This window comes from Catharus ustulatus, chromosome Z (assembly GCF_009819885.2).
Source record: "Catharus ustulatus isolate bCatUst1 chromosome Z, bCatUst1.pri.v2, whole genome shotgun sequence".
Taxonomy (NCBI): domain Eukaryota; kingdom Metazoa; phylum Chordata; class Aves; order Passeriformes; family Turdidae; genus Catharus; species Catharus ustulatus.
Genome location: NC_046262.2, coordinates 25,618,557 through 25,645,358, shown reverse-complemented (window position 1 = coordinate 25,645,358; position 26,802 = coordinate 25,618,557). Strand labels below are relative to the sequence as shown.

The 26,802-nt window shown below is 43.7% G+C and overlaps 2 protein-coding genes and 1 long non-coding RNA gene across 6 annotated transcripts; 1 reads left to right on the top strand and 2 right to left on the bottom strand.

Moving 5' to 3' along the window:
- Nucleotides 1-9,876: 9,876 nt before the first annotated feature.
- LOC117011117 lies at nucleotides 9,877-10,854 on the bottom strand. The gene is made up of 2 exons (XR_004420862.2): nucleotides 10,370-10,854; nucleotides 9,877-10,287 (listed from the first exon to the last, which is right to left on the bottom strand). It is a non-coding gene; the product is annotated as an uncharacterized LOC117011117 (long non-coding RNA).
- Nucleotides 10,855-10,924: 70 nt separating this feature from the next.
- Nucleotides 10,925-17,204, top strand: LOC117011114 (endogenous retrovirus group K member 5 Gag polyprotein-like). Its single transcript, XM_033086394.2, has 2 exons — nucleotides 10,925-13,973; nucleotides 14,349-17,204. Exon 1 carries the CDS (start codon nucleotides 11,745-11,747, stop codon nucleotides 13,068-13,070), a length of 1,326 nt encoding a protein of 441 aa, XP_032942285.1. The 5' UTR covers nucleotides 10,925-11,744; the 3' UTR covers nucleotides 13,071-13,973; nucleotides 14,349-17,204.
- A 2,370-nt stretch (nucleotides 17,205-19,574) lies between these two features.
- On the bottom strand, nucleotides 19,575-26,769 carry ANKRA2 (ankyrin repeat family A member 2). 4 transcript variants are annotated; one of them, XM_033086111.1, is made up of 10 exons: nucleotides 26,577-26,769; nucleotides 26,342-26,477; nucleotides 25,713-26,101; nucleotides 24,002-24,160; nucleotides 22,620-22,685; nucleotides 22,350-22,447; nucleotides 22,066-22,191; nucleotides 21,611-21,677; nucleotides 21,439-21,519; nucleotides 19,575-19,816 (listed from the first exon to the last, which is right to left on the bottom strand). In XM_033086111.1, the coding sequence occupies exons 3-10, from the start codon at nucleotides 25,999-26,001 to the stop codon at nucleotides 19,761-19,763; spliced, it is 942 nt and encodes a 313-aa protein (XP_032942002.1). In that variant the 5' UTR covers nucleotides 26,002-26,101; nucleotides 26,342-26,477; nucleotides 26,577-26,769; the 3' UTR covers nucleotides 19,575-19,760. The 4 variants fall into 4 exon arrangements, with proteins under 4 accessions (XP_032942002.1, XP_032942001.1, XP_032942004.1 ...); XM_033086110.1 differs by lacking the exon at nucleotides 26,342-26,477; XM_033086113.1 differs by lacking the exon at nucleotides 26,342-26,477 and having other exon boundaries at nucleotides 19,575-19,811.
- Nucleotides 26,770-26,802: the final 33 nt, after the last annotated feature.

The following is a 26,802-nucleotide window of genomic DNA, read 5'->3' as shown; positions in this document are numbered from 1 at the left end:
GTCTTGCACTGAACTAGTATATGCAACGTGGCTTCTAATTTTTCTGAGCTATTCTTTCTTCGTTTACTATCATTTCAGCCACATCTGTGAGAGTTGCTGAAAATGTTTTCTACTGGATATGATAGTTGTAAGATCCTGACCAGTAACAGAGATTGGATTCTGAGAGGAAGTCTTATTTTATAAAAAAAAGGAGCTTATGGTGCAGCTGAACTAAGCTTATTTAGCTTAGGTGACTTGTCTGGAGCATGAGGGAGTACCATGATTACTTTGACTGTGAGCTGAACTCAGTAACTTTAAAGATGGATGAAGAGTGGATGTGTGTGGAAGCTCTGAGAATCAGGAATATAACTATTTCTGTGTATTGTAATTGTCTTTAAGCTGTGTTTTCTTGGTAACATGGTACCTACAGTCTCATCATGAAAGTTTAACTGCTCTGCTAATATTGTCTTCATGCATGGATTATCATTATAAAATAATGTTACTGAAGAGAAGGAAGACATTTTATGTAATACTGTTACTGTACCATCTTGCTGTAATCTGGGTTTTTTTTGCAAGAGATTTAACAGATGTAACTTACATTACATTTACATTGCACCTAAGGTATCCTGGTAGTGAAAAAAAAAGCCATTCTAACCATGTTTGTGTAATGCAGGGATTAGTAATACTTTAACAGACGAGTTACAGCCCAATGATTTGAATTACTAATGAATCCAAACAAATTAGAACAATTGTTCATCAATTAATGTTGTAGTTGTATACACACTAATGATTATAGCCTGTGTCTGTAACTTCCACATGGGTGGAAGGCAGAATTCTAGGATATCTTGCTGTTACTCAGATTGGTTGCAGGTCAGTTTGAGCATGCAAATGCTTTTGGTTTTGATACCGAATAACCAGGATTTGCAACACGTCTCACACAGGGATTTGATGTGCACTGCAGGATACTGGCAGATAAATGTGGAAGTATCTGCTGCACTTGAGATCCTTACTCTGTGATTCTACTGGACAGTGCTTTTTTTTTTTTCCTGGAAAAATGTTGTAACAGGTTGTATTCTACTCCAAATTTTTAGGACACGCCTGAAGTTGAGTTAACAAGTCTTAGCATTCTTTGTGTAAGTTGTACCTGAGTTAATAATGTCTATGAGGCTTGTGCTGGAGTCTCAAAAATTTCAGTCCTGCACACCTGATCAGTATCCTGCTTCATAACCAACATATAACCTGTGGCAAGTGTTTGCACCTGTATGTTATCACTAAGTTTAAAATGATGGAGTAAGATTAGGCAAGTTTGAAGTTGTTGTAAGTATCAACTGAAACAGGAGTTGTGGGTATAAAGTGCAGCTCCAGGGACTGTGACTAGTCCTGCTATTTCCAGTTTTTTCCAGTAACTGTGTCAGGCAAATGCAGATGTAACTGAGTATGACTGGACAGTGAGATCTCTCAACAGTAGCATCTTGTGAGCTGCTGTTTTGTGATGGATTTCTAGTAACTGTGTGTGAGCAAGACTACCGCCACCTTTAAGAACCCACCTAAGATGTAGGAGGGCTTCTTGTCTTCTTGTGCCAGCATAAAGAAAGATAATAAGATGGTTGGGGGTGCCAAAGTCTATGCTTGTGTGACATTGGTGCTTGACATGACGTCTGTGGTGTTACATAGACACTCACCGGTAATCACAGTAGAGTAGAATGGTGTTAAATTGTGTGGGGTGGTGAATATCTTCCTTGTCTCTTCCGTATTGTTTCCTCTGCAGAACTAGGAGAAATTAAAAGTGATAATGCTTCATTAGAGCTATGTAGGTGAGTGACATAGTTAAGATGCGCAGTGAGCAGACTAAAGTGGTTAGGGGCTGTTTTTATAATGCTTACTGTGAACATCTACATCTTAAAAACTTGGGCATTTGTGCTGATTTCTGACATTGGCTTCACCTGTACAGGTCGGTCAATCCATTTTGCTGTATTAGAGTTGTGGCATTCGTCTGCCCCCACCAAGCTTGAGCCTTACAAAAGTATACGATGAGGGTCATGTGAATGTAAGTGTTTGTAGCATTCAAACCTAAACTAAAGATAAAGTGAAAAATTTGAACAATTGTGCCAGCAGAGTGGCAGGCAAGTTTTTATTCCAGGGACAACTGGTATTGAGAGCACTGGGGAGGAGTTAATTTGACAATTCATTTTTTGCCTCCCAGCTGCTTTGCACCAGTTAGTGTTAGGAATCAGTAGTTAGTACAGTTCTTTCTGGTTTAGGGACACTCCTGAACAGTGTGAAACCAGCATAGCCAGCAAGCTGGGGTTTGCCTTTAGCGTATGTTGGGGGCAACATTTGGATAAACAATTCCCATGTACATCTGCAGCATTTCATGCTCCAGTAATTACTACCCGGGGGTGATGATCTTTAAGATTTTTTGGGGGGGTTTGGGGGTGGGGGTGTTTTTACTCTGTAGAACTAGACTAGCTTAGAGGTCTCAGGATTCACTGAGTCATCATCTTCCACCAAATTCAAAATTCAGACTTGCTCAGATGTGACCTTGTGCACGTATACACTGGTGTCTAGGCTGACTTCTGTCAGGAATTGTATTCTAGATGGATTGTCATTCTGCTTTAATGTGTCAGCCCATGCATTTGTACAACAGACCCTTTACTCACTTTATATTTGTTCTTCGTATTTTAGCATTGTCCTATCTTAATAATTTGTACCTTGAAAACAGATGATTATTTATGTCAAAAATTAGTGGTGTCTTTACTCCTCTGATTATGTCCCACTTTAGCATCTCTCTGGTTTCGTCAGGATATACAATGTATTTGACAGACAAACTATGCAGTCTGTATATTGAATTCCAGTGGGGATGCAAAGCTTCTACGATGAGCTGATACATTTTTCTGGAATGCTGTGTACCTTCTGGAAACTCTGTTTTGTGTGAACAGAAAATCATAATGCTTCTAAACAAAAGCCTTTTTGGAGACAATTGCAGTGTTGTTATGCCTGTGATCTTACCCTGTATTTGGGATAACCTTTATACCACAGTTGCAGAGTAGATAAGCAAGCTATGGTTGTGACGCATTTTCAGAAACAATTGTGTTGAATCCATAAATTGTAACATTTAAGAGACATACACATGTCTAGGTGTACAGTGTTCTGGCTACAAAGTGGGGTGGAAGGATCTATGGGGTTTAGCTAAAGCTTGCTTATTTTTCTGTGGTGCGGGAAGCCTGAATAAGTTCTGGCATATCAAGTGTGCCCACACTCCACCCATCATTTAGTGTCCTTTAGCTGACAGTAATACACAAGGATGAGCTTCATTTTCTGTTTATGAAATAGAAATGCTGATGTGCTAGAAAGTTTTGTAGGCTCTGAAAAGCATGTGATGTGATTGTATTTGCTATGTTTTGATTTCAGTGCTAAAAAAAGAGCATGTACAGTTGATTTACATAATGCATCAAAACAATATCTCCTACAATGCAGGTCAGGATTTTTTTTCCAGAGGATTGTTTAGGGATTACTTAGGTTTATTCTTGCAGGAAAAGGATGAGCTGTACAGTGCAGTCCCACAGCTGTAATCCACCCTGTTGCTGTGTCCAGTTTCCATCTTGCTTTTTGTTGGGGTCTGCAACCTTCCCTGCTGATTTCTGCGTACATGGTTGGCCTCATCACTGCTCATCTGCAGAAGATGGACTGACATGCTTTACAGTCCTGTATGCCTGGAGAGTTGCTAGCTTAATTTGGTGACAAATAACCCTCAACAGAAAGATCTATTCAGACGTCATTCCTAGGACTAACCCCCAACAATATCTTTGATCTCTAAAGTTCCAAGTGACTGGATTCCTAATTCACCCAGTTATACATTCATTGCCAGATGGAGCAGTGTACTTCCTGAAAGCATTATGTGCTGCACAGCAGGAGGTGCATGCAAGCGGAACTGCTATAACAATACTAATGATGATCATTCTAGTGATGGGCAGTGTCTGCACTCCAGTGATTTATACTGTTGTTGTAAAGGAAAAAAGTCTGTTCCACAGTGTTCAGGAAAAACTACTGGAATGCCCCTAACGTTAGCCTACTAGCTAAAAATGCAGAACACATTTGAGTCTATAATTTCAGTAAATACAGTCTGTCTCTTTTTTTTCCCCCCCTCTATTCCTTCCAGAGAATGTGGAGTTACATCTGGTTGATGCTAGGTGTAGGCTAGAGCTGTGAATGTGAGCTGCTTAACCAAACCAAGTCACGTAGAATTAGAATAAACTTTCACGGTTGCTCTACTTCTGGCATTTTTTATTCCAGGTATTGTTATAAAACAGTTGTGGAAGATGAGCAGTAGTTCTGGCATTAGTTTACAGCTGTTTCCTCAGGCTGAGCTAAGCATCATCATCAGGGTTTAAAAAAGCAAGATTCAAGATTGCTTAAAGGTGATTGTAGGACCAAGGCACAGTGAAGTTGCTCTGGAAATGTAAAATTGGTGCATGCTGTAAATTGAAGTTTGCTTCATGTTGTTTCTCAGCTAAGAGTAAGGTTCAGTGTCTGATTTTCATCTTGGAGTTGTGCAACATTATTTCTTACAGCAGGAATACCAGTGGGTTAACAACTGCTGAGTTCTCTTGGGGGGTGGGGGAAGTGTTATGGGGCACTTCCATCATGGCCCTGGGACTGAATTTGCCTCTAGTGCCATAGTGGGGAGCTGAGATCGTCTCGTGTGGATCATGGAAAAGGTGAAGAGCAGAGGCCCCATCTTCCATCACTTGGCTTCCTGCTGTTGGCACCTGCTCCCTGTGTGGCATAAGGAGGTGTAGGGTACAGACTTTTTTTTTTTTTAATACCAAGGAAAAGCCCACAGGAGGGCTGAAGGGAGATTATGCTGTACCCTGGGAAGGTCTGGCAGGAGGTTGCTGCTTTCTGTAACTGTCTCAGAAATACAAGTGGGGAATTCAAAGTACAAGACAGATGAACAAAGAAGGCAACAGAGTGGAACTAGTAACAGCCCCAGGGAAAACCAGAGCAGACAGGGAAGAGTGTTACAAAGTGCTCATCAAATTTACATGCAAATAGTAATGCTAACATTGTACATGATTAACCAGAATACCCTGCAAAGTCAAACGGGAATGAATAAGACAAAGACTTTGTGCAGCTCTGAAGCATTTGGCTGTTATTACTACATGAAACTGCTGGCAATCTGCTTTGTGAGCAGAGTTCACGGGATCTGTGTTTACATGCTGCACATTGAATTTGGCAAAACATAATTTAGTTAATCAGGAAAAGCAACTTATTATAGATATGTAGATCTTAATACTCTGGAAGAGTGCATATTGTCATTCAAGTTGAAATGTAAAAGATGAAGACTTACTGTAAGAAATTACATTGGCAAGAGCTTTTGGTAAAAACTTAGGAGAAAATCAACTTAGAATTGAGATTCTGACTGCAGAATTTTCAAACTCCTCTGGTCTTGTGACAAGGAAACACTGCTGGCTTTAGACCCGAGGGTGTGGTTCAAAGGTTAGTCTGTTTTAGTGTCTTCTCACTGCCATCAAAGGCTACAGAAATCATTCACTAGAACAAAATTAGAAGACTGACCTTTCAAAACACTTAACCAATGCTGAAGTTCCCACCACTTACAATTTTTGCCACTACAAACAAAGAAAAATGAATACTGAGAAGTATTTGCACCAAGAGAAACAAAAATTCATTGTTGTGCCTCAGAGGAACACAAAATATGTGGAGGGAGGCATGCTGTTAATATTGCATAATCACCAGTTGTCTGTGCTTTTTACACAGGGATTTTTTTCCTGTGAGTAAAGCTTTTTCTTTGCATAGATTTTTTTTTTCCGCTGTTTGCTAACTCTTGACTAAGTTTTCCTCAGGGTGTCTGAATCATAGCTTCTGAAATAGTGCCGGTTGTTCCCTGCAAGGTCCTCAGAAGAGCCACAGAAAACTTCAGTTCAATGTTCCCTTAGCAACATAAAGTTATGTAGTAAAAAGGGCTTATGATCCAGGAAACAGCTTCTGAAAGATTACCATCTTCACACTTATGCTTGGGGAAGGTGTTGTGATGACTGTCTGACAATTGCTTGAAATTCTGCAGCAAAAAGATGGAAGAAATTTAAATTGTGTTGTCTTCTATTCCAGTGTCTTCACATATAATTAAAAAATGCATTTCCAGGATATGTTTTGAGGCACAGCTAAGAATTAGTAATTTTATTTCCTGTATATTATCTCATTATATTATCTCACTGTTGACTGAAATTCAAGACAAAATGAAGGGCAGATATCAAAGGTTCTTTATTTAGAACAAGTACTTTCCTGTAACACAAATAATACAGGAGAAGGAAATTCTGTTTTTTAGCATACTGATGTAGTTTTGTTTATACATGAGATGTTTTGCAATTTAAGAAAAAATGGCTCAGGTTATGGTATCTCAAGGAAACACAATTTGCATATTATTTGCATTACTTTGTAACAAATGTGGAAGTTCAGCATTTGTTTTTACAAAGGACATTAAATCTCAGTATTTTTAATCAACTTTACAGTAATTGCCACTTCATCTTTAAAATTACAGTAATTTCATGATTACAAGCCACACCGTTTTGACTAAAATTTTGCTCCCACCCCGGAAATGCGGTTTACACTCAGGAGTGGCTAATATGTGAATAATTTTTTTGACATTTCCAACCCCGGAAGTGCAAACCGAGGTGCCAAGTCGAGCAACCTGCCACTAAAACCCGGGACTGCGTGATTGTTACAAATTGGTTACTCTGTTGCGCTGCAGGTGGAGCCGGCTCCCTGCAGGCAGCGCGGGGGATGGGGAAGGCGGGGAACTTCCTCCTTCAAGCAGCCCAGCCTGGGGGAGGCAGGGGGCTTCCTCCTGTTGGCCCTGCGGCTCGGGGGGAGGCAGGGGGCTCCCATCCCCTCCTGCCGCTGCCGCCGTGGGTGCCAGCGGGCTCCTTCCCCTCCTGCCACCTCCACCCTGAAGCGGGGGGCTCCATCCCCGCCTCCCACCACCACCGCGGGTGCCGGTGGGCTCTGAGCGCCCCCTGCCACCGCAGCGCAGCGCCAGGCCGGGGCGAACGAGCCCAGCGGTGGCTGGCCCCAAGCGGCCCCGCCGAGTGGCAGCACCGAGCTGGGCCACCTGGCCCAGCCCCGAGCCCTCACGGCCCGAGCTGAGCCAGTAAACCCCGCCATGCCGTGATTCTGTTACTATTTGGCAACTTTGTTGCACATGGGTCCTCCCTGCGAACGACAGAGCGGCTTATTGGGTGCGGCTTGTGTATGGACAAAGAACGAAATGTTTGCCAACGCCTGGCGATGCGGCGTATAGTCAGTGCGGCTTGTAATCGTGAAATTACTGTAATTACAAGAGACATTTTTCTGGATTTTGATGATGAAATGTTTTTTTCTCTCTTGCTTCCAAGGCATGTCAGATTTGCTGTTTGTTTCATCTGATTTAATCATGCATGATGCAGTAAAACTGGTGTAAACTACATAAGAATACAGGTGTCAAAGCCTGGTAGACAGATAAGGGAGCAAGAACACCAACACCTGCAAGGTCGGTTTTTTGCTTCACTTCCCCTAAGGCTTATTCCATTTCAGATATCAGTGTCATGAAAGAAATGTATCTCTGCACTGGTTGTCACACAACCTTTCAGAGATTAATTCTGACTCAATGTACACCTTCTGCGTACCACAGATGTTTCAGTACAGAGAGTCAGAGAGAAATGTAGCCAGAAATTTCAGGTTTAGTCCAAGGAGGTTTGGATTTTTTTTCCTACATTTTACCATTTTGTATATTCAGTCATTTTGTTATTTCAAAATTAGCATTTTTAATTCATTATTTCTCTGACTCAGAGAACTTGGCTGGATTGTTCTCCAGTCTTGCAGTCCCTTTCATCAGAATCACCATGCATGTTTTTTAAATAGTACTCATTTTCTTTGTGAAAATAGCATTGTAGAGACACTATACAAGAAATACAGGAACTTGAAGGTTGGGCTCACTACCCATGGACTGGGGAAGAAAGGCAGGGATTACTGGTGTATGGATGTCAGTAGATGCCAGACCTCTAGTGGACACAATGGAGAAATGTTTGGGACCCTGAATATTACATGGGTAAAACCTCTATGTACTGTTGGGGGAGAGCTGCTGAAAAGTCCCTTTCAAAAGCTTATGTGTTGTTTGTGCAAAACTGTTATGGCCTATCATTCACTGTAGCTTTGACTAAGTGCAGAAGTTCCAGAAAATCAGTTAACATTGTCTGGTTTTTTCAACTAATTTTAAAATCTTAATTGTTGTTTTGACTGAACAGCTGCACTGGGACTGCACTGGAGGACAAGAGGCTGGAAAGCAGCCCTGCAGAAAGAGATGTGGGGGTTTAGAGTGGGGGCAAGTTGCAGGTGGCAGCCAGGAGGGCCCCCTGTGTCCTGGGGGACATCGGGGACAGCATCACTAGCAGGGCAGGGGAGGGGATTGCCCTGCTCTGCTCTGCACAGGGGCAGCCTCACCTTGGGTCCTGGGGGCAGCTCTGGGTACCACAATAGCCTAATGTAAGGCTACAGAGGGTCAGAGGAGGGCCATGAGGATTGTGAAGGGCCTTGAGGGGAAGCTGTTGAGGAGAGGCTGAAGTCACTAGAGGTTGAAGTCACTTGGTCTGTTTAGTCTGCAGGAGACTGAGGTGACCTTATGGTAACCTTACAGCTTCCTCATGAAAGGAGGTGGAGAGGCAGGCACTGATCTCCTCTCTGGTAACCAGAGTGTGGGAACCCAGGATATTCCTTCCCCTGGCTTTCCTGGAATCTGGGCAGGGGGCTCAGATGCCTTGGCAAGGTGCCCAAAACCCCTGTGAGTTCAATTTAAGTCCCTGGGAAAAATTACCATCCTTATACAAAGAATTACAAAGTCACAAAAAATAAGCAGAGTATAAATTAGAGGGTTAAAAGGTAGAAAAGTGAAGTTTTAAAATTGTTTATATTTGGGGTCTGAACACAAGATGGAGGAATTAGGGTGTGGTATGTCTTTCTTCTTCTTCATGTCATCCATCTTATGAGTTAGGATGTCAATTCTGGATTGGTTTAAGGGAAAACTGGACAATGCAATGTAGGTGTCATGTATTGGAGATTAATTGTAAACAGTGTATGCGTAATTTACAGTATAAAAGATAAGTCCTGCCCAGGAGAGCAGACAGAGTGCCTCAAACAACTTGCAGGAGGAACCGCTGCGAGTCAGAGAGAAAATTCCTTAGATAAGAAAGAATAAACAACCTTGGAAACCTCACAAAATGGCTTCTGACTCTTGCTTCGGTCCTCAGGCTGGAAAATAAGAACTCTCAAACCACCACTACTGTGCAGTGAGTGATCTCAGACCATAAAAGAGATCGCCACTGGCGTCCCTGTGTGGGCACAACGTGGGCTCACGCTGACTGGGCAACGTCTGGACAATGCCTGAGCACGCAGTGGGCTTGGTGTGGCTTCACAAAGGTGAGCACCTTTGATCGAAGACACTCCAGAGGCAAGCACGCACTCGGTGAGCAACACAAGGGCAAGAGGTGGGCTGCACCAGGGCGTGAAGAGCCATCAGCCTGAAAAACAGCTCGAGAGGCACTCCACTGGAGAAGGCTACAGGGAAGAAGTTTTGACCTCTGCTGAGAGAAAGACAGCTCCAAGCCAGAACTGGAAGGGAGGAAACCTGGGACTCCTCTCCTGTGATCTGCTGGCCAGAGACTAGGAAAAAACATCCGCTTGACTTTGAGGACTTGCTTTTGGTAAGACAGGTCAAAATTCAGAACATGGGGGGTGGATTCAGCCAGGAACAAATCAATCTCCTAGCCACCTTAAAAGGTGCAGTGTCAACTCATCCCATGGCCATCCCAGATAAAGAACTTAAAAGCCTGCTTTTATGGGTCAGACTTAGGTTTCCAAATGCTGAAACAAATTTATTATTTGAGCCAAGTTTTTGGGAACAGATTAATAGATCTTTTTATCATTTAGCAACCCAGAGAGACAAAGAGGCATTAGAGCTTTTGTCTCTGGCAGGGGTGCTGCTGGAAGTTATTTCTCACAGAAATGCAGGTTTATCCAGTTGTCGGAGGGCAATTCTGGGTCCCTCTGAAGCTAGGGCAGGATCCCACTCTAGCCATCAGCTGGGGGAGGGAGGTTTTTTGCCACTTGGTTATCAGCCAGTGGAGGAACATTTATCTTCCAATCAGCAAGGCGCTTTAGATATAGATGAAGGGCCTGAAGAAGGTCAAAGTGAATCCCCAGAAATCCCAGGATCCTCACAATCACTTATTTCCTCAGAGATACCTAGTAGACCCTATCCTAGGAAAGGAAAACTCAAGTTAGAAATTTTCCCGAGTGAGCTAGAAGACTTAGATTTCTGTGTCTATAGTTTCTCAGATACCTTGTCCCCAGAGCGCGGGAGGACGGTACAAGCAGCTCTTGCGGAGACGAGGGGGACAGGGGTGGCAGAAGCGGAGACAGGAAAGGCAGGAATTACCGCGGACACAGCGGGGAAAAGCGCGGGCTCGGTGCGCGCAGTCACGGGGATAGGCGGGAATCAGCCATCCGCGGCAGCGACCGGGACGGGCGGGGCGGCCGGGGAGCGTGGGCCAGCCTCGATCCCAGCAGCCAGCGGGAGCGGCTGCGCTGACCTCAACCCCAGGTCCGGGGGGGGCGGCGAGCTCCGTGCCGATCGCGGGAACGCCAGACTCGGCATGCGTGGTGAGCGCGGGCGAGGCGGCGCGGCGGGGGGAGCGACAGTCCGAACCGTAGCAGACACAGGAAAAACAGGCGCGGTGGCAAAAGCAGCCACAGCGAAACGCGCAAGCATGGCGACGAGCGGTACAGGTGCGGTGACCATAGCAACAGGAGCAGCGTCAGGCGCGTGCGCGGTGGCAGCGAAGCGCAGTGGGCATGCGCGGGGACCGCGAAACCCGGAAGTGTCGGCAATAGGGACGGAGAGTCCGGAAACAGAGAGACGTCAGATTAGGCGGAGCAGAAAGCAAAGGGACAGCTCAAATGAGAGTGAAGTAGGCGGTCTAGCTCGGAGGGGGATAAGACGAGCGGCGGTGAGGGTGATCACGATAAGAGAGGAGGCGTGTCCAAGGGCAGGGGTAAGTCAGTCCGAGCAGAGGAGAGGCGTGGTCGGGACAGAAGCGGCCACACCCCCGGGGTTTGCGATGGAGCCGGGCGTGCCCAGGCGGGAGGCGTTTCCCTGGGCACAGACACAGTCAGACTCGGCTGTGAGTCTCCGCTTCCATGGCAACCGAGCAGACAGTTACAAACGAAGGCAAGGACTGAAAGTCTTTCACAGAAGTTGCAAGAATTGTGTGAAGCTTTAAAGAGTTTCCCAGATCCACAAGAAAAGCTAGGTAGCAAAAAGGCGAAGCAAAAGGCACAGTCAGCCCTAACGGGGCGAATATCTAGTGGCGGAACCTTAACATTGCAAGACTTTTTTCCGATTTCTTATAAAAAAATCTTCTTTTAAGAAAAAGTCGCAGGAAATTCCAGATGAGCAACAAGATGATACAGTATATATTACAGAGTGGGAGGGGATTCCGGCGTGGGCGGCAGGTGCTAGTGCATCATGTCAAGGACAATCAGTTACAATTCCAAAAGAGATTGTCAAAGCTTTTTTGTAGCACATGGGAGCAAGCTTGGGATTTTACCCAGAGATGAGGGCAGAGTTTCCACAGGCTTTCCGGATAACTCAAGAGTCGCAGATCCTCGTTCCTCAGCCAGGACCAGCAACAGCATGAAGAGTGCAGGTACCAGCAATGCCGGTGAGTGAAGCAGCGTGGACACAGACACAGCAGATAACTCCTTTCTACAAGCCAGTGCCTATGGAAGCACAGCCATCTGCAGTGCAGACATTAATAGATTGGGCAGATATAAGAATGAATCTGGCAAGAGATAGAGCATGTCCAATGATTGATACAGGGGACATCGCAATGGCAGTGAATTATGATGCCCAAGGGCAGAACCAAATATGGGAAAGATTGAATCACGAAGTAGTTAAAGATTTTATTAAAGCAATAAGAGACAATGGACTGGGATCTTCGTATTTTAAACAACTTTTAAAGAGTACTTTCAATATATATGATTTGACACCATATGATCTCAGGTCTTTCGCATCACTGATTCTTACAGACACACAGGCACTCATCTGGGACAGCAGATGGAGGAGGGTGCTTGCAGAGCTGAGAACGAAATATCAAGGTGGGCCAAATGCAGCTCCCATCTTGGTGCAGTTAGCAGGTGATCCACTGGAGGACAACCCAACCCAGCAAGCAAGACTTCCACACGAAGTGTTAGCAGACATAAAGGAAGCTGCATGTAAGGCAGTTCTACAGATTGCACCAGCAGGTATGCAAAACACAATTTATACAGATATCAGGCAAGGTGCTTCAGAGAGTTTTTCCTCATTCACAGTCAGGCTTACACAGGCAGTGGATAGGCAAGTGACTGATGAAGCAGCCAAATCACATTTGTTAAAGAGTCTTGCGTTTGCAAATGCCAATCAGGAATGCAAGAGAGTCATCAGTGCAATTCCTGGTCAACCCTCTTTAGCAGAGATGGTTGAGGCCTGCAGCAAAGTAGGCACACCACAGCGTATAGCATCAATTGTAGAAGAAAGGATGGAAAGGGTACTCCAAGTGCAAAATGAAACTCTTGAGAAGGTTCTTGCAAATTTCAAAAAGCAGAAGAGCTCCCCAGAGGGACAGTGTTATAAATGTGGAAATTTTGGACATTTTAAGAAAAATTGTCCCCAGCTTGCAAAACCAGGCAAGTCATCAGAGCTTTGTTCAAGATGCAGAAGAGGAAAGCATCCTGCAAGTGAGTGTTATTCACTGACAGATTTTGATGTAAAACAATTACCAATTCTGGGAAACTGCAAAAAGAGCACGAATTGTCAACGCACGAGGATAGAAGTAATGGTGATTACACAAGGAACAGCAGCATCACAAACAGTACAATTGTTGGGAAACGTCAGTCAGACTTCCTCTACAGGGCAATTGCAAGCATCCCCTGCGATCCAGAGTTATTGCCACCCGGAGCACAATGCAAGTCAGAGAGAAAATTCCTTAGATAAGAAAGAATAGACAACCGTGGAAGCCTCAGAAAGGCTGACTCTTCCTTCGGTGCCCAGGCTGAAAAATAAGAACTCTCAAACTACCACTACTGTGCGGTGAGTGATCTCAGACCATAAAAGAGATCGCCGCCGTTCACACCAGAGTTTGCACATAAGGAGATGGAATGAAACTGCATCAGGGAAAAGTTCAGACTGAACATGAGGGAAGGCTCTTTATTGAGAGGGTGGTTGGTCTCTGAACAGGTTCCCAGGAAAATGGTCTCCAAGCCTGTCAGCATTCGCAAAGCATCTGGATGATGCTTAGTCATATGGTTTAGTCTGAGGTAGTCACAGAATATTTCAAGTTGGAAGGAATCCATAATGATCATTCTGCAAGGAGAAGGGAATGGGACTTGATGATCTATATGGTCCCTTTCAACTTGAGATATTCTGTGATCCAAAGGACTACAGTGGCTGAAGAAGGCTGTAGTGTAGGAGGCTTTTCTTGCCATACAGATGATATCTGCTTTCAGCCACTGCCTGAAGGATATTTAGGAGCTAGAAATTCAGTACTTGCAATTAGACTTTCTTGTACAAGGAAATTTCAACCTATGATGCATTGGCCTAGGTGTTCCAGGACTAACAGCAGAAGGCAGGTGGAAAGAAAGGTATGTCAGTGTTCCAACTGAAGCTGCACACTGCTCATTAGGCTCCCTTCTCCTTGTGGCAGACTAGAGAGAATTGGAGGCACTCCAAGGAGATCAAGGAGACCCACTCACTCCATGCAGCTTTATGGGAAAACATGTAGGAGGGACTTTCCCTTTAAATATCCATCCCAGCACTGGAAGTCAGGGTGCTAGAAGACTGTGAACATCAGTTTAACCAGTGGATGTCTAGATTGCAACAATCAAGTCTTGTCACTGGATTCATTGTGGTAATACCTTTCTACTCTTATAATTTCTTTCTCATACTTTTCCTTACATGTTTTCTTAAGTGGTCCTTTCCTGCTTTTTTATTATTACCATAGATAACAATAACCAAAATGGCTACATGCATCCTCTCCATTGCAACCAACTTGTTCTAAAACAAACCCTACACACACACACACAAACCTATATATCTATAAATCCACCAATCATTCAGTGTCCTTTCACTCTAATCCACCGAAAAGTATTTATCTGCTCATTATTCAAATCCCTATAGACTATGTCCAGCACAGTTAATACTTTGGGTACTGGATACCTTTCCCCACCTGCTTGGGTGCTCTACTAGATCATCCTTAACAGTACCTTTCCTTCATGCTTGACAGGAGTCGCCTCCAGGGTCTGAGTTTCTGTCCTCTTCCCAATTGTCTTGTCAGTGCCTACATCCCAGGACAGAGATCCCAGTTGCCTGGCTTCACTACTATCTGGTTTCTCATCATGGGCTGCAATATCCTAGCATTGGACCAGTCAGGTCACCAGAGATTCTCCTGACTGGTGACTGAGATAATCTTGTGCATCTCACAACTCACCCAGGGATAGAAATGGGGTGATTATCTCTGGCCTTGCCTCTTCCTCCTCACTCTTACCTGTGTGAACTGATTTGATCTTGGATTTCTTCTGTATACGGGCGACTGCTGCTGTCACTGAAACTGCAAGGAAAAACCAAAACTATCCAGCATTTTTAGTGTTAGATAATCAAGGCATTACTTTACTTCTGGCCAGGATGTTGTTCTGGCCAGGATGTGTAACAGAAATAATTTCATCCACTCATAGCCTGAGTGTGCAGAGAAAATCATTCCATGACATATGAATTTCACTAGATTTTTCACAAACTTTATACAGTCAAAACCTATAGAGATTCATTGGTACAATGTTTATTGGTTCCAAGTTAGGTAGTTCTTAGTATTTGGTTTCTTATTGGTTACATAAGGTTACATCGATTGCCTCCGATGCTGATTAGGTCCTCATTATTATCTCTGCTTTCCCAAACTAGGTGTCTCCAACCACACTAGGGATGTTGTTTGGAGTCGATGTTCCATTAAGGCCTTGATGGCTGTTGATGCTGTTACCTTTTGTGTCTCTTCTGTGCTGCTTCCAGTCTGTTGAGATGTTAAGATCATCAGGCCTCACCTAGTGGTGCAATGCCCTGAAAACAAATTTCAGGTCCCTTCCCCCAGGGCAAAGGCAAACAAACCTGACTAAAGTTATAAAATTAAAATTTTAAACGTGGTGTATTTTGCAACACTACTAGCGGAGGTTGTTCCTCTGGTTCAGCTGCAGTTTGAGTGGCCGTGGTGCCTACTGGTCTGCTTTCTGCCCTCTCCCCTGAGTTGTTTGGGGTCAAGCAGTGGTCAGGAAACAGTAGCCAGGGTCCAGCATAACTTCGTGCCTCTCTGGAACTGCCACACCAGTTTTCCTTCACGTATTGTGCCACTTTTATCAGGATCCTGTAGTTGTTCAGGAGTGAAAGATACGTGCTAATGTCTTTACAAATAATTTGTTGGGTGAAGGTATGATTGTTAACGTCTTTTAAATGGGTCTTACTGTCTCTGCTAAATTCAAGGCAGCAGGTTTGTTGCACAGCCGTGACGGGCTGGCTTCTGAGATAGACAAGGGTCTGCTCAAGCCCGAACCTCTGAACCTTGGGGTAAAACGACAGGTTCAAGGGGGGCATGGGGGACAGGCGGTTCGGGAAGGCTGTACCGTCAGCCAATGGGGACATGAAGAGGGAAACGTGCGGCCGGGAGTTAAGGATAAAAGGAGGCTGTGCCCTCTGAAACCCCGAGAGAGAAATCCCCGTGGGTGTGTGCCCCAGACGACTCTCTCCCTTTTTTATTCAAATAAAGTTGAAGGACTCCTCTGTCTACCTTCTGGACATAAACCTCTGGCGTTTGTGGATTTTCCTGACGTGGGTGAACTTCCAAACCACTGAAGCACAATAATCCTTCAAAAGCTGGCCCATTTTATCCCACATTCCATACCATTCATGACTATCTACCCTCAGGGCAGATGTCTGAATAACCTCCCTAGAAATAGCTAAACATGATGTAGACTGCACTGAGGAGACCTGCCAGATTCAGCAACCAGAACATGCTCTTCTTAACATGCAGAAGGAATTAAAAATTCTCAAAATCTCTTATAACAGGAGTGAAAAGATGGGTGAAATTGTCCTCTCCAGCTCCCCGCTGCCAGATTGGACATGACTATTATGGAGTCCCAAAAGGTAGTACCTGAGGTAAGGGTAGGTGAGCAGCACTGAATAAATATCCCAAATGACCCTCACTGCTCACTGCCCTTGATCTTATCATGCCATAAACTGATGTCACACAGTACAGCAACAGAACAATCCTGTTCTCTCTCCCTCTGAAAAATAGCATCAGGAGCACATACAGGAATACATAAAAGGTTAGGTACAATATCCATGCCAACAGACAAAGCAACACTGTGATCAGTGCCTCCCTATCTAATACAGCAAATGCTTAAATCAAATTTGTTTCCAATCCCCTCTGGTTTTATCTGTAATCTCAATCCTTCCTGCCCCATAGTGGGTCCCAAACAAGACTGTTGTGGTTCAGGAATTGACATAGATGAGTAACAGGAGGACTTGTTCTTGCAGTTAAGGGTTGATTAGTATGTGTATGTTAAGAGAAGCTTTATTGATGTATAGTTATGTTATTGTAGTTTGTTGTTTAGTTGTCCTCTGTTCTCCCCGTAGTCCCCTTGCCCCACCCCTGTATTGTTGCCGCTAGACAGCCTGGGTTGTCCAGAACATGTGGAGGGAGGTGTGTACCTGTACCCTTGCATGGACAATTGGGAGGAGGGCAGGCTTGTTACTAGGATTTGTGGCATGACGACACATGACCCCCAATCAAGGTGTGAGAAAACACCCTCCACTAATGGACAGTGAAGAGGAGTTGACTGATGGACTTTGGGAGGGGCCAGGGTTGGCTGATGCAACTCCAGGGGTACAAAAGATAGAGCAGCCTTTTTGTGGGTGAGCACGTGGTAACTGGTCATGCATTCCCATCCTGCTGCCTCTTTCCTTATTCAGTCCATTGTTGTATTTTGTTAAAGTTTACTAAGCCTTTAAAATTTAAAAAATAAGTGTGGTTTCCGAATGGTACTGCCCAGTTTAGTGCCTCCCACTGAAACACTTAAAACCACACTACCACTTGCTTACTTGTCCACTCCCTCTCTGCTTTCCCCTGGGGTGAGATAGAAAGGGGATGTCCAAGCAAAAAAAGTAAAGATCACAGGCTGAGATAACAAAAATTTACTGGAAACAGCAATGATATAAGAAAACAAACATGAACAGCGACAATGTACAAAAGAGAGAGTGATTAACATGCAAAAATGCTCACTGCAAAGCTCCCCCGACCCCACTGCAATCTGTCCACCCTGACTGGAAGAAACTCCTTCTCCCTGGAGTTAGCAGTGAGGTGATACAGAATAACCTCTGGGTCCTAGCCCCCTCCTCACTATTGCAAAAAAGAACCCTGCTCTTGCTCCAGCCAGGATAAATATTAACCAGGGACCTCATAAATTTCACACACACAACATATTTTTGTATTATTAACAATACTGACATCTATTTTCTGTGGTGATATTCCTCAATATCAAACACATTTCTTCTTGTATATATATGAATATGTATTGATGTGATGAAGTAGGGCTGTCTTAGTTTGAAAGACAGGTGTCTGACAAGAAAGGCAGGAACCTCTCTTTGAAATGCAGAATGTAAAATCGCTCCCTCCAAATTATTATAATTTTGGAATTAAGGGGGCTCTCAGGCAAAGATATCAGTTTTTTACTGATATATATATATACAGTAAATTCACAAATACAAGCCGCACTGAGTATAAGCCACATCTCTGGGTGTTGGCAAATATTTCGTTTTTCGTCCATAAATAAGCCGCACCTGAATATACGCCGCTCTGTCCCGCATGCAACAAAGTTGCCAAATACTAACAGAACCGCGGCAGGGCGGGGTTTACTGGCTCAGCTAAGGCTGTGCAGGCTCGGCCCGCTAGGGGCTGCTGACGGGGCCAGGTAGCCCAGCCCGGCACTGCCGCTCGGCGGGGCCACAGGGGGCCAGCTACCGCTGCCACTGGGCTCGGTCACCACAGCCCGGCGCTGCCCTGTGGTGGCAGGCAGGGACGGAGCACCCCCCGCTCCCGCGGCGGCGGGCGGGGACGGAGTCCCCCGCCGCCTCCCCGAGCTGCGGCAGTGGCGGCCCGGGTCCCTCGCCGCCTCCCCGAGCCGCGGCAGGGGCGGCCTGGGTCCCCCCTCTCCTCCCCGAGCCGCGGCAATGGCGGCCCAGGGCCCCCCCGTCTCTCCCCCGGGCTGTGGTAGAGGAGGGAAGGAAAGAGCTCTCCCGCCTCTCTCCCCGCCCCCCGTGCTGCCTGCAGGCAGCCAGGCTCCACCCACGGTGCAACAGAGTAGCAATTTGTAACAATCGCAAAATGCTGACTTTGCAGCAGCTCAGCTCGGCACTCTGGCTGGCACTTCTGAGGTTGTAAATGTCAGAAAATTATTCACATATTAGCCGCTCCTGAGTATTAGCCGCATTTCCGGTTTAGGAGCAAAATCTTAGTCAAATTGGTGCGGCTTGTATTCGTGAAATTGCTGTATATATATATACAACACGGCAAACAAAACAACTACGAAATTACCAACAACCAGAACAGGAACCAGAGACAGCTCTTTTGGCTGTGGACACCTTGCCCCTTCGGTGCAGTTACGGTCACAGCTGGCAGTCAGTGCCAGCCGGCTCCCGGTGAGCAGGGGAGATGCGGTGATCACAGGGGTGTGGAGGGGCTGGGGGTGATGGGGGCTGTGTCCGGATGGGAAGGGTGCAGCACAGACGGATCTCAGGGCAGTGTCGGTCCCGGTGCTCCAACAGGATGTCTGGAGGTGGCAGCTGAGGCAGTCCGAGCAGGGGGTGCAGGGTCCCACAGCTGAGGAAGGGCAGCTCCCGGCCTTGGGATGGCAGGGCGAGGTTTTCCAGTGGCCAGTGGTTTTTCCAGACTTTCTCCCAGAGCCAAACGAGCGAGACAGCGAGCAGCTGCCCCCAGCTCTCCTCTACCTGCCCCTGAGCTCACAGTGTTCCCTCTCTCCTTCCCACCGCCCTGAGAGAGAAAACTCCAAAAAAGGGACAGGGAGTCATCCCCTCCCTCTGTCACTAGCTTATCTTAGCATGTCAGTGGGAAAAAATTCTAGAGAGAGAAGAGAGGGGAAAAAAGAGAAAAAAACCAACCCCCAACAAGTAAGCTTGGCATAGTGCCACCCAGTGCACTCAGTGTAAACATTTAGATGGTCAAAACCGGGTTTATTTACAAAGTGTTTCGTGCACAACAATTAACTCTTCTAAAATTATCTCACGATTATAAGCCGCACCTGATTATATGCCGCACTTCTGGGTGTCAGCAACTTTTCATTCTTTGTTCATATATAAGCCGCACCTGATTATAAGCCACATGTCTGGGTTCGGACCAAAATTTTACTCAAAATGGTGTGGCTTATAATTGTGAAATTACTGTAATCAAGAAAAAGATGACATTGCACATTTGTATTAACAACAGTGAAATAAGGGGAAGAACAGAGAAAAGCTTAACTAAAGCCAGCAAATAGTTGCACTGAGGTAAAGTTACATAACGACCAACTCTTGTCACCAATTAGAGCTAAAGAGCAGTTCAAATCTCCCAGCCAAGACGTGGCACCTGCAGTAGAGCCAACCATTATTCCTTAATATTTTGAAGGAGCTTTAATAAATGAGACTCGATAACCTGCTGAACTAAAGCAGAGAAAGAGATGAGGTTAGTCTTTGGTTTTTTTGCATTTTTAGGGTTACACTGTTTTTTCCTGGCAGCTACCTGCTTGAACTGTGCAATCATTTAATAAAAACCAGACATGTATAAATTCACTCTCTGAATAAAGTCAGTATTCCTTCAGAAAATAAAATCCTTATTTAATGCAAAAACAATACACCCAGTTAGGCAAACAATGTTTTTGGAGGTCATAATCAGTTCTTTGGTTTGAATAGGCTGATAGCACATGGAAAGCAAATTTTTTGCCTACAAACAGAAAGTAGGCGAAAACATTTGTTAGAAACAACTTCTGTGAAACACTGAGATTAAGCTCTTGAAGCAGTCTTCTATGTAGACTTGTATGTGAAGTTGTGCTGTGCTGGTTTCAGCTGGGGTAGAGTTAATTTTCTTAGTGGCTGGCATAGGGCTGTGCTTTGGATTTGTGCTGAACACAGGGTTGATGACACAGAGATGTTTTTGTTATTGCTGAGCAGGGCTTGTACAGAGCCAAGGCCTTTTCTGCTTTTTGTACAGCCACACTGGTGAGGGGCTCGGCAGGTTGGAGGAGACACAGCCAGGACAGGTGACCCAAGCTGACCAAAGGGATATTCCAGACCATGGGGCACCAAGCTTAGTGTATGAAGTGGGGAGAAGAATCAGGAAGGGGAGGGGGGGATCGGGGACATTGGGGAGATGTCATTTGTCTTCCCAAGTAGCCAAGTCAGCTGGGCATGGTGGGGCCCAGCTCTCCTGGAGATGGCTGAGCACCTGCCTGCTCATGGGAAGCACTGAATTAATTCCTTGGTTTGTTTTCCTTGTGTGCACAGCCTTTGCTTTCCCTATTAAACTGTCCTTAAACAGCCCATGAGTTCTGCAATTTTCACCCTTCTGATTCTCTCCCTGATCTCACTGGTGGAGGAGTGAGTAGGGGCTGTGGAGCTTGGCTGCTGCCTGGGATTAAACCATGACACTGGCTCATTCATAAGCACAGGGCTTGCTTGGAGAAGCTACATGTACAGTGCTGGGATTATTTTTTTGATTTCATTCATTTCTGTAATGGCAGATATTTCACAGCTTTCAAAATGACAGCAGCAATGAGGGGAAAAACCAACAAGGAGTCCCTTTTTTGTTCTGGTTTCCATAACCAAGTTAGATAGTATAATTCACTGGTTACTGTCGGCCTCCAAGACAAACTAGAGCTAGAGCTGATCTGACTGAAGGTTTTGCAAACTACATAACATCACGCCAGTCAAGTAGGGTGAGGTACTCAGAAGGGGTGCAGGCCTCTTACCACTGCCCAGTAACACACTCTTTTGTATAGGGTGAAGGAGCAGTTCAGCTGCCCTTGTATAAGCAATGGCTGCATCAGCCCTAAACACCATTATTTGAGTCCAGTGATACAGATCCAGGACAGTGACATTTTCTTGCTAAGTATCTGACTTTCTGAAACAAGAATGGAAGGTCCTACCCATTTTGGCCTGATGTATTTAGGATTATTAAGAGTTGTAGGACAGGTAACATGTTAAGAGCTGCAAAACCTCTACTAGGCCATTACAGGAGTTGCAAAAATTAAAACATTTTAAAAAGGGTTTACATCTGCAATACTCACCACTCCGATAGCCCAAGGCTACAGCCAAATCCATGGAATTATATCCAGCATCTGTTTCGATAGTTGGATCAGCACCATTTTCTGCATAAAACAGGAATAGAACCTTCTATTTCTGACAATGAGAACTGATTGTATACTATTACTGATAATTTGGTTTGGACAGTCTGCTTACCAAGAAGAATTTTTACACATTTCACATGGTTCCCATGTACTGCATATAGCAAGGGTGTGCCTCCATTCTGCAAAAGCAGAAAAATGCCTTAGATACTTAGTGATTAGTCCACAACTGTAATTCCTTAAGACATGAATATGCTTCTATGTGCCAATAAGAGACTTCCTAGGTTTTATAAAAATGAAGTTCTATCCTAGATCTTCACAACTCCCATCATTATTGTCTACTGTTCAAATGCTAAGATCACACTTCTACATGAAGTCAACACTAGTCTCATTCTCTTTCTACCAAGAAGTCAGAACTAGTAGCATCAACTTCTCCTATCTTATGGAGGTTTTGAAACTCTCAGGCATTTCAGAAGATGTAGCATAATTTTTAAACTCAGGCCAGTGCTATGTCCCGCTTCAATTTTCCAACCAAAGCACCCTCTGACTAAATTCAAGCTAGACTCTTACCCAGTCGTACTCATTAACATCAACTCCACAGTCAAGCAACATTTTGACAATATCTGTGTATCCTTTACTGCAGGCCAGTGAGAGTGCACTTTCTCGTCCCTTCCCCAGAATCTGAGGATCTGCACCCTGAAATAAAGTATCATTTAAAACAGAAGCAAATTTGAGATTTTTGCATAGACCTTAACTTTAAAACTTTTAAGCTTTTAGCAGCATCAACAAACTTAGGAAGACAAAACAAACTAAAGAGTAAATGAAGTGAAAATCAATTGTGATTTTTTCCTTACATTCTGGAGGAGAAATTCCACTACTGCTATCTGCCCATGAGCTGCAGCCCACATCAGAGGGGTAAATCCTTCTTCATCCTTATGATTGATTAAATTTTCTGTTCAGAGAAAAATGTATAACTTAGTAATCCTTTTCACAATGCACTGTATCAGCTGGTAAAATGTGTTGATGGTAACATTTATTCACAAGGAACCAGTGTGACCTAAAACACAACAGCATATAAATGGCCCAAATGGAAAAAAAAGGCATTTAACCTCCTTCTGTCTCACCTTGTTCAATACGTGTGGCCAAATATAACATTTCTCCTTGAGCAGCCAGCTGATGAACTGATAAAGCTGCAAGAAAGGAAGCAAAAGCATGTGTTACATACATCAATTTTCATTCTGCTCTGTTTAGAACTGAGCATAACAAGTCCATTGGCTTCAGCAGTACACAACTTGGAACTGAGACTGTAGATAATTTCACCTTACATGCTGAACTTAAATCACGATTAAAACCTGAAAATTTTCCAAAGACTTTCATAGCTTTAGGTCATTTTTAAACCAATGCAGCATTCTTAAAAGCAAGGATGCTTCCCACACTGACTGTTCACAAAGTAACATTTTCTCTTCACTGCTGTTCGGTCAGCAACCCAAGATTACTTTAAGACTCATTTATCAATATAACCATATTTTGATAAATTAAGGATGTTTAAATTAAAATCACACTTGAACCGCCAGAAGACCTGTCCTGCCACTCAACAAAGAAAGTCTCTAGTATGACTCTCACTCACTACAATGTGGAATATATTAGATGTTACACACAACCTGACATATACACGGGAAAACAAAGATTGGGGAATTTTTTTTGTTACGTCAGAGATTATGAAGAAATAATGTCCAATCCCACAAAAAACTGTATGGGTGTATTTTGATAATTGCCACTTGGAGCAGGCCTGAAAGGTGCTCAGGAGGCCATATGTAATAAATTATCCACATGATGTAGTAATAAAATTAGCTAATGATTACATTAACTGTAAATGTTCACTGTCCTCTTCCAAGTCACTATGTGAAAGTTTAGTTTGTTCAGAAAGACAGCGCATTTTGTTCAGTGACCTACACTGCAGCTCCTGATTAATTTTTTCCATGCAAGTAGCATTTTTCTTTATAGAGAAAATTTACTGACAAAGTAAATTGCAGCAAATTGATTTAAAAAGGAAATGCTTGTAAAAAACCTTCCCACCAGAAATAATGCTTCCTTGATTTTCAAGGTCTGTGACAATCATGACACTTGCAGTATTGTGTATTTACATTACATCTTAAGTATCCTGCAGCATTTACCAATCATCTAATTTTAAGATCCACAAGTTCTGAAAACATGGGCATAAAGTGCATTAACCTACAACTCAGAATCTAAGTCTTGATTTTAAAAGTATAGGTAAGAGTTGTTCTGGTCTTGTTCTTTCTGGAAAGTAAACTCCAGTCATGAATTCCACACCTCAGGTGGATGACTATTACATGGTTGGACTCATGTGAAATTAGACAAGACTATATCAGTGTTTTCTTCCTACTTTAAAGTTCATTGCAACACCAAAGAAAAAACTAAATAAATCTGTCAAGCATCCAACATAGAATTCACAAAATAATTAATAGTAAGGCAGAAGAATACTTACAGTTTACAAGCAGAGGTGTTGTAGAGACTTCATTTCCCCTGTGTTTGTTAGTTAGTGTAGTTGATTGTTTTATTGGTGAGAAATGCTTAGTAGTTGATGGGGTATAAACATGTCTTACTTGGATACCAGGGGAAGGAGAAGTGTGGCTGTTGCATTCAGCTACATTGAACAAAAAAACAGAGCGGATTTCAGTACTAATAATAGCAAATTAAAAGCAAATCATAAATTCTAAGTCAAACTGTAAAGCACCAGTATCACAAGATCTTGAAAATCCATGTTAAGAAAGCCTTGTGACATGTGCTTTTCTCACTGTATATAATGAAAGCCAGAAAAAGGGCTGCACTAATTTCTAGCATAAAACAATTATGCTACTTCATACTTTCAGTATGGCATAATGTCACCCAGAGACAAGTTAGTATCTAAATCAGGTTAGCCTTTGTCGAGATTTTCAACATGCCTGCCATGGATTTATTACTTAAGAAGTCTCTACTTAATTTGTCATCTTCTCATGGCAAGTCATGTTCAAGGCAATAACATGATGCAGCTTTGGTCAGACATGCACTCAGGTACCTGCTCAGCCTTTGCCTGCTCCTTAACCATGCCACTACACAAGTGGAGACAACCTTCACTAACTTTCTTGACCAGGGCACTTACCACTCCTGAATAAAATTTTAACAGCATTATGAATGCCTGATGAATACTTATCCAGCAGGAAGACAGGTTCAACACTAACTTACGTAAAATGCTACAGCAGGTCACTGCATAGAATTCAGGAAATCATTCACTGCTGATGTGTTACTTCATACTAACTTTTCTTGTTTTCTCTTAAAAGCTAATGGCATTTTATTTCAGAATATCTTTATATATTATATTGGCTCCTAATTCTCAAAAGTAGATTTTGGTTTTGAGATTAAATACTGAAAAGACATACTAAAGGATTAATCTCCATATTGGCATAATTGATTTAACACCAATGTGCACCAGTAATTAATGACTAGAAGCTAATTAACACACACAGTGAATGAACACTATAGAGACCTTTGTGATCATAAACGCAAGCACAAATTCAGGGAGAGAACTAATTTAAAAAACTAGAGTGTAACATAAAACAAAATCTGTATCAATATCCTTGGCTGTGAAAAAGCATTAATTCTGATGAATCTGCCCAGCAATGGCTGGATTAGCTGCAGGGAACCAGACCTGGAGCAGCATTTGCTTTCAGGTAGTGTGAAGCTACAGTGGCAAGCCCATTGCTAGGACTTGAGGCTTTGGACAGCCACAGTGACAAAACACACATGGCCTACATTATCCTTCATTACCCTCATGAAAAGATACAACATGCTGCTGAAGCTACTGAAGCTGATCATATAGTGCTTTCAGCAGTGTTTTCTAAAGAAGCGTACTGCTGTAGGACATGCCGTACAGAAGCAGCTTGTTTGCCTAATTAGCATCAGCTCTTACTACCTTGAGACTTTTGGTGCCACTGATTTTTCAGTTAATATAAATACTTAAAATGCAGTATAAAAATTAATACCGAGAAAATTTTTATATTAATAATCCATTAAGCATATAACAAAAACATTAAAAGGAACACATCTTAGAAAACTGATCAAAACACATATAATGCAGAAGCTTTTTTTTTTTTAAGAAAGCATAATATCTTAACAGGATGACACAGTCCATAGATAGCATTTTGTACCATAAATTCAACCTTTAAATAGGACAGATGCAACTTCAAGGTCAGAGTTGACTTGATCTTGAATATTTTTACTGTCCTCCTCATTCAACGACTTCACAAATCGTGAGCAGACATTCATATCAAATCTATTGGGCAAAATGAATTTCATCCCCATGGTGACACTCTGAGCTGGGCCTTCCTCTGTGCTGGTGTCAAGCTGATGCTCCACTTTAATGTCCGGCATGGGTGGAAGGCTGTAGCTTGTGGTACATTCTTCCACAATTAACTGGGCCCCGACATCTAGGTTTGTTGAAGATGCCATGATCTCAGTCCTGTACAAGTTTCATGCAAAATGGTGCTTCATTGTTTTCAGCCAGGAGCAATTCTGGCCAGCCAAGCCCAATTTTCCAGATGACCTGCAACTGAACAGACATAATAGGTTAAGAACATTCCGGTAAAACAATGCATAAAGACACATCAAACTTTATTTAAACTTATGGCGTTTAGTCAATCAAAACATTGGTGAAATATCAGCCTTGTTGCTGTCACAAGCTGGTCACCAAAACCTCCATTTATGTTTCAGCACTTGATGTTTACACCAAATTTCATTATTAAGCCAGTAGGAATTTCATTCATGTAAAATGATGCTTCAAAATACTCACTTGCAACAAAAAACCCCGCACGACAACCAGCCAGGTTTATACCAAGCCACAAACAAACTATAACTTTATCACCTAGAAACATGAGACTTGAGGGAAAACTTCAAGCGATTTCAAGTGCCTTCATGTCTTTCGCAACCTGAATAAAATAAATTGCTTCTATCACATAAGTAGGAAAAAAAAAACCAACAACAAAAAACCAACAACTTTTAAACCGATAAAGGTAACCCCTGCATACCGTAGCTTGCTTACAGTACCGCCGGCAGCCCCGGGCGGGACCGCGCTTCACGCACCTCCCGGCACGCCTGGAGCCGTCCCCTCCTCTTAGAGACAGTCCGTGAGGGCAGGCCCGAGGGCGGGACACCTGCACCGCGCGGTCCCGGGCCCAGCCGCACCTCGGCTCTCAGCCACCGCCTCTCGCCGGAAGTGGGCCCTCGCCGCGCCGCCATTGGCCGCGGGAGGCG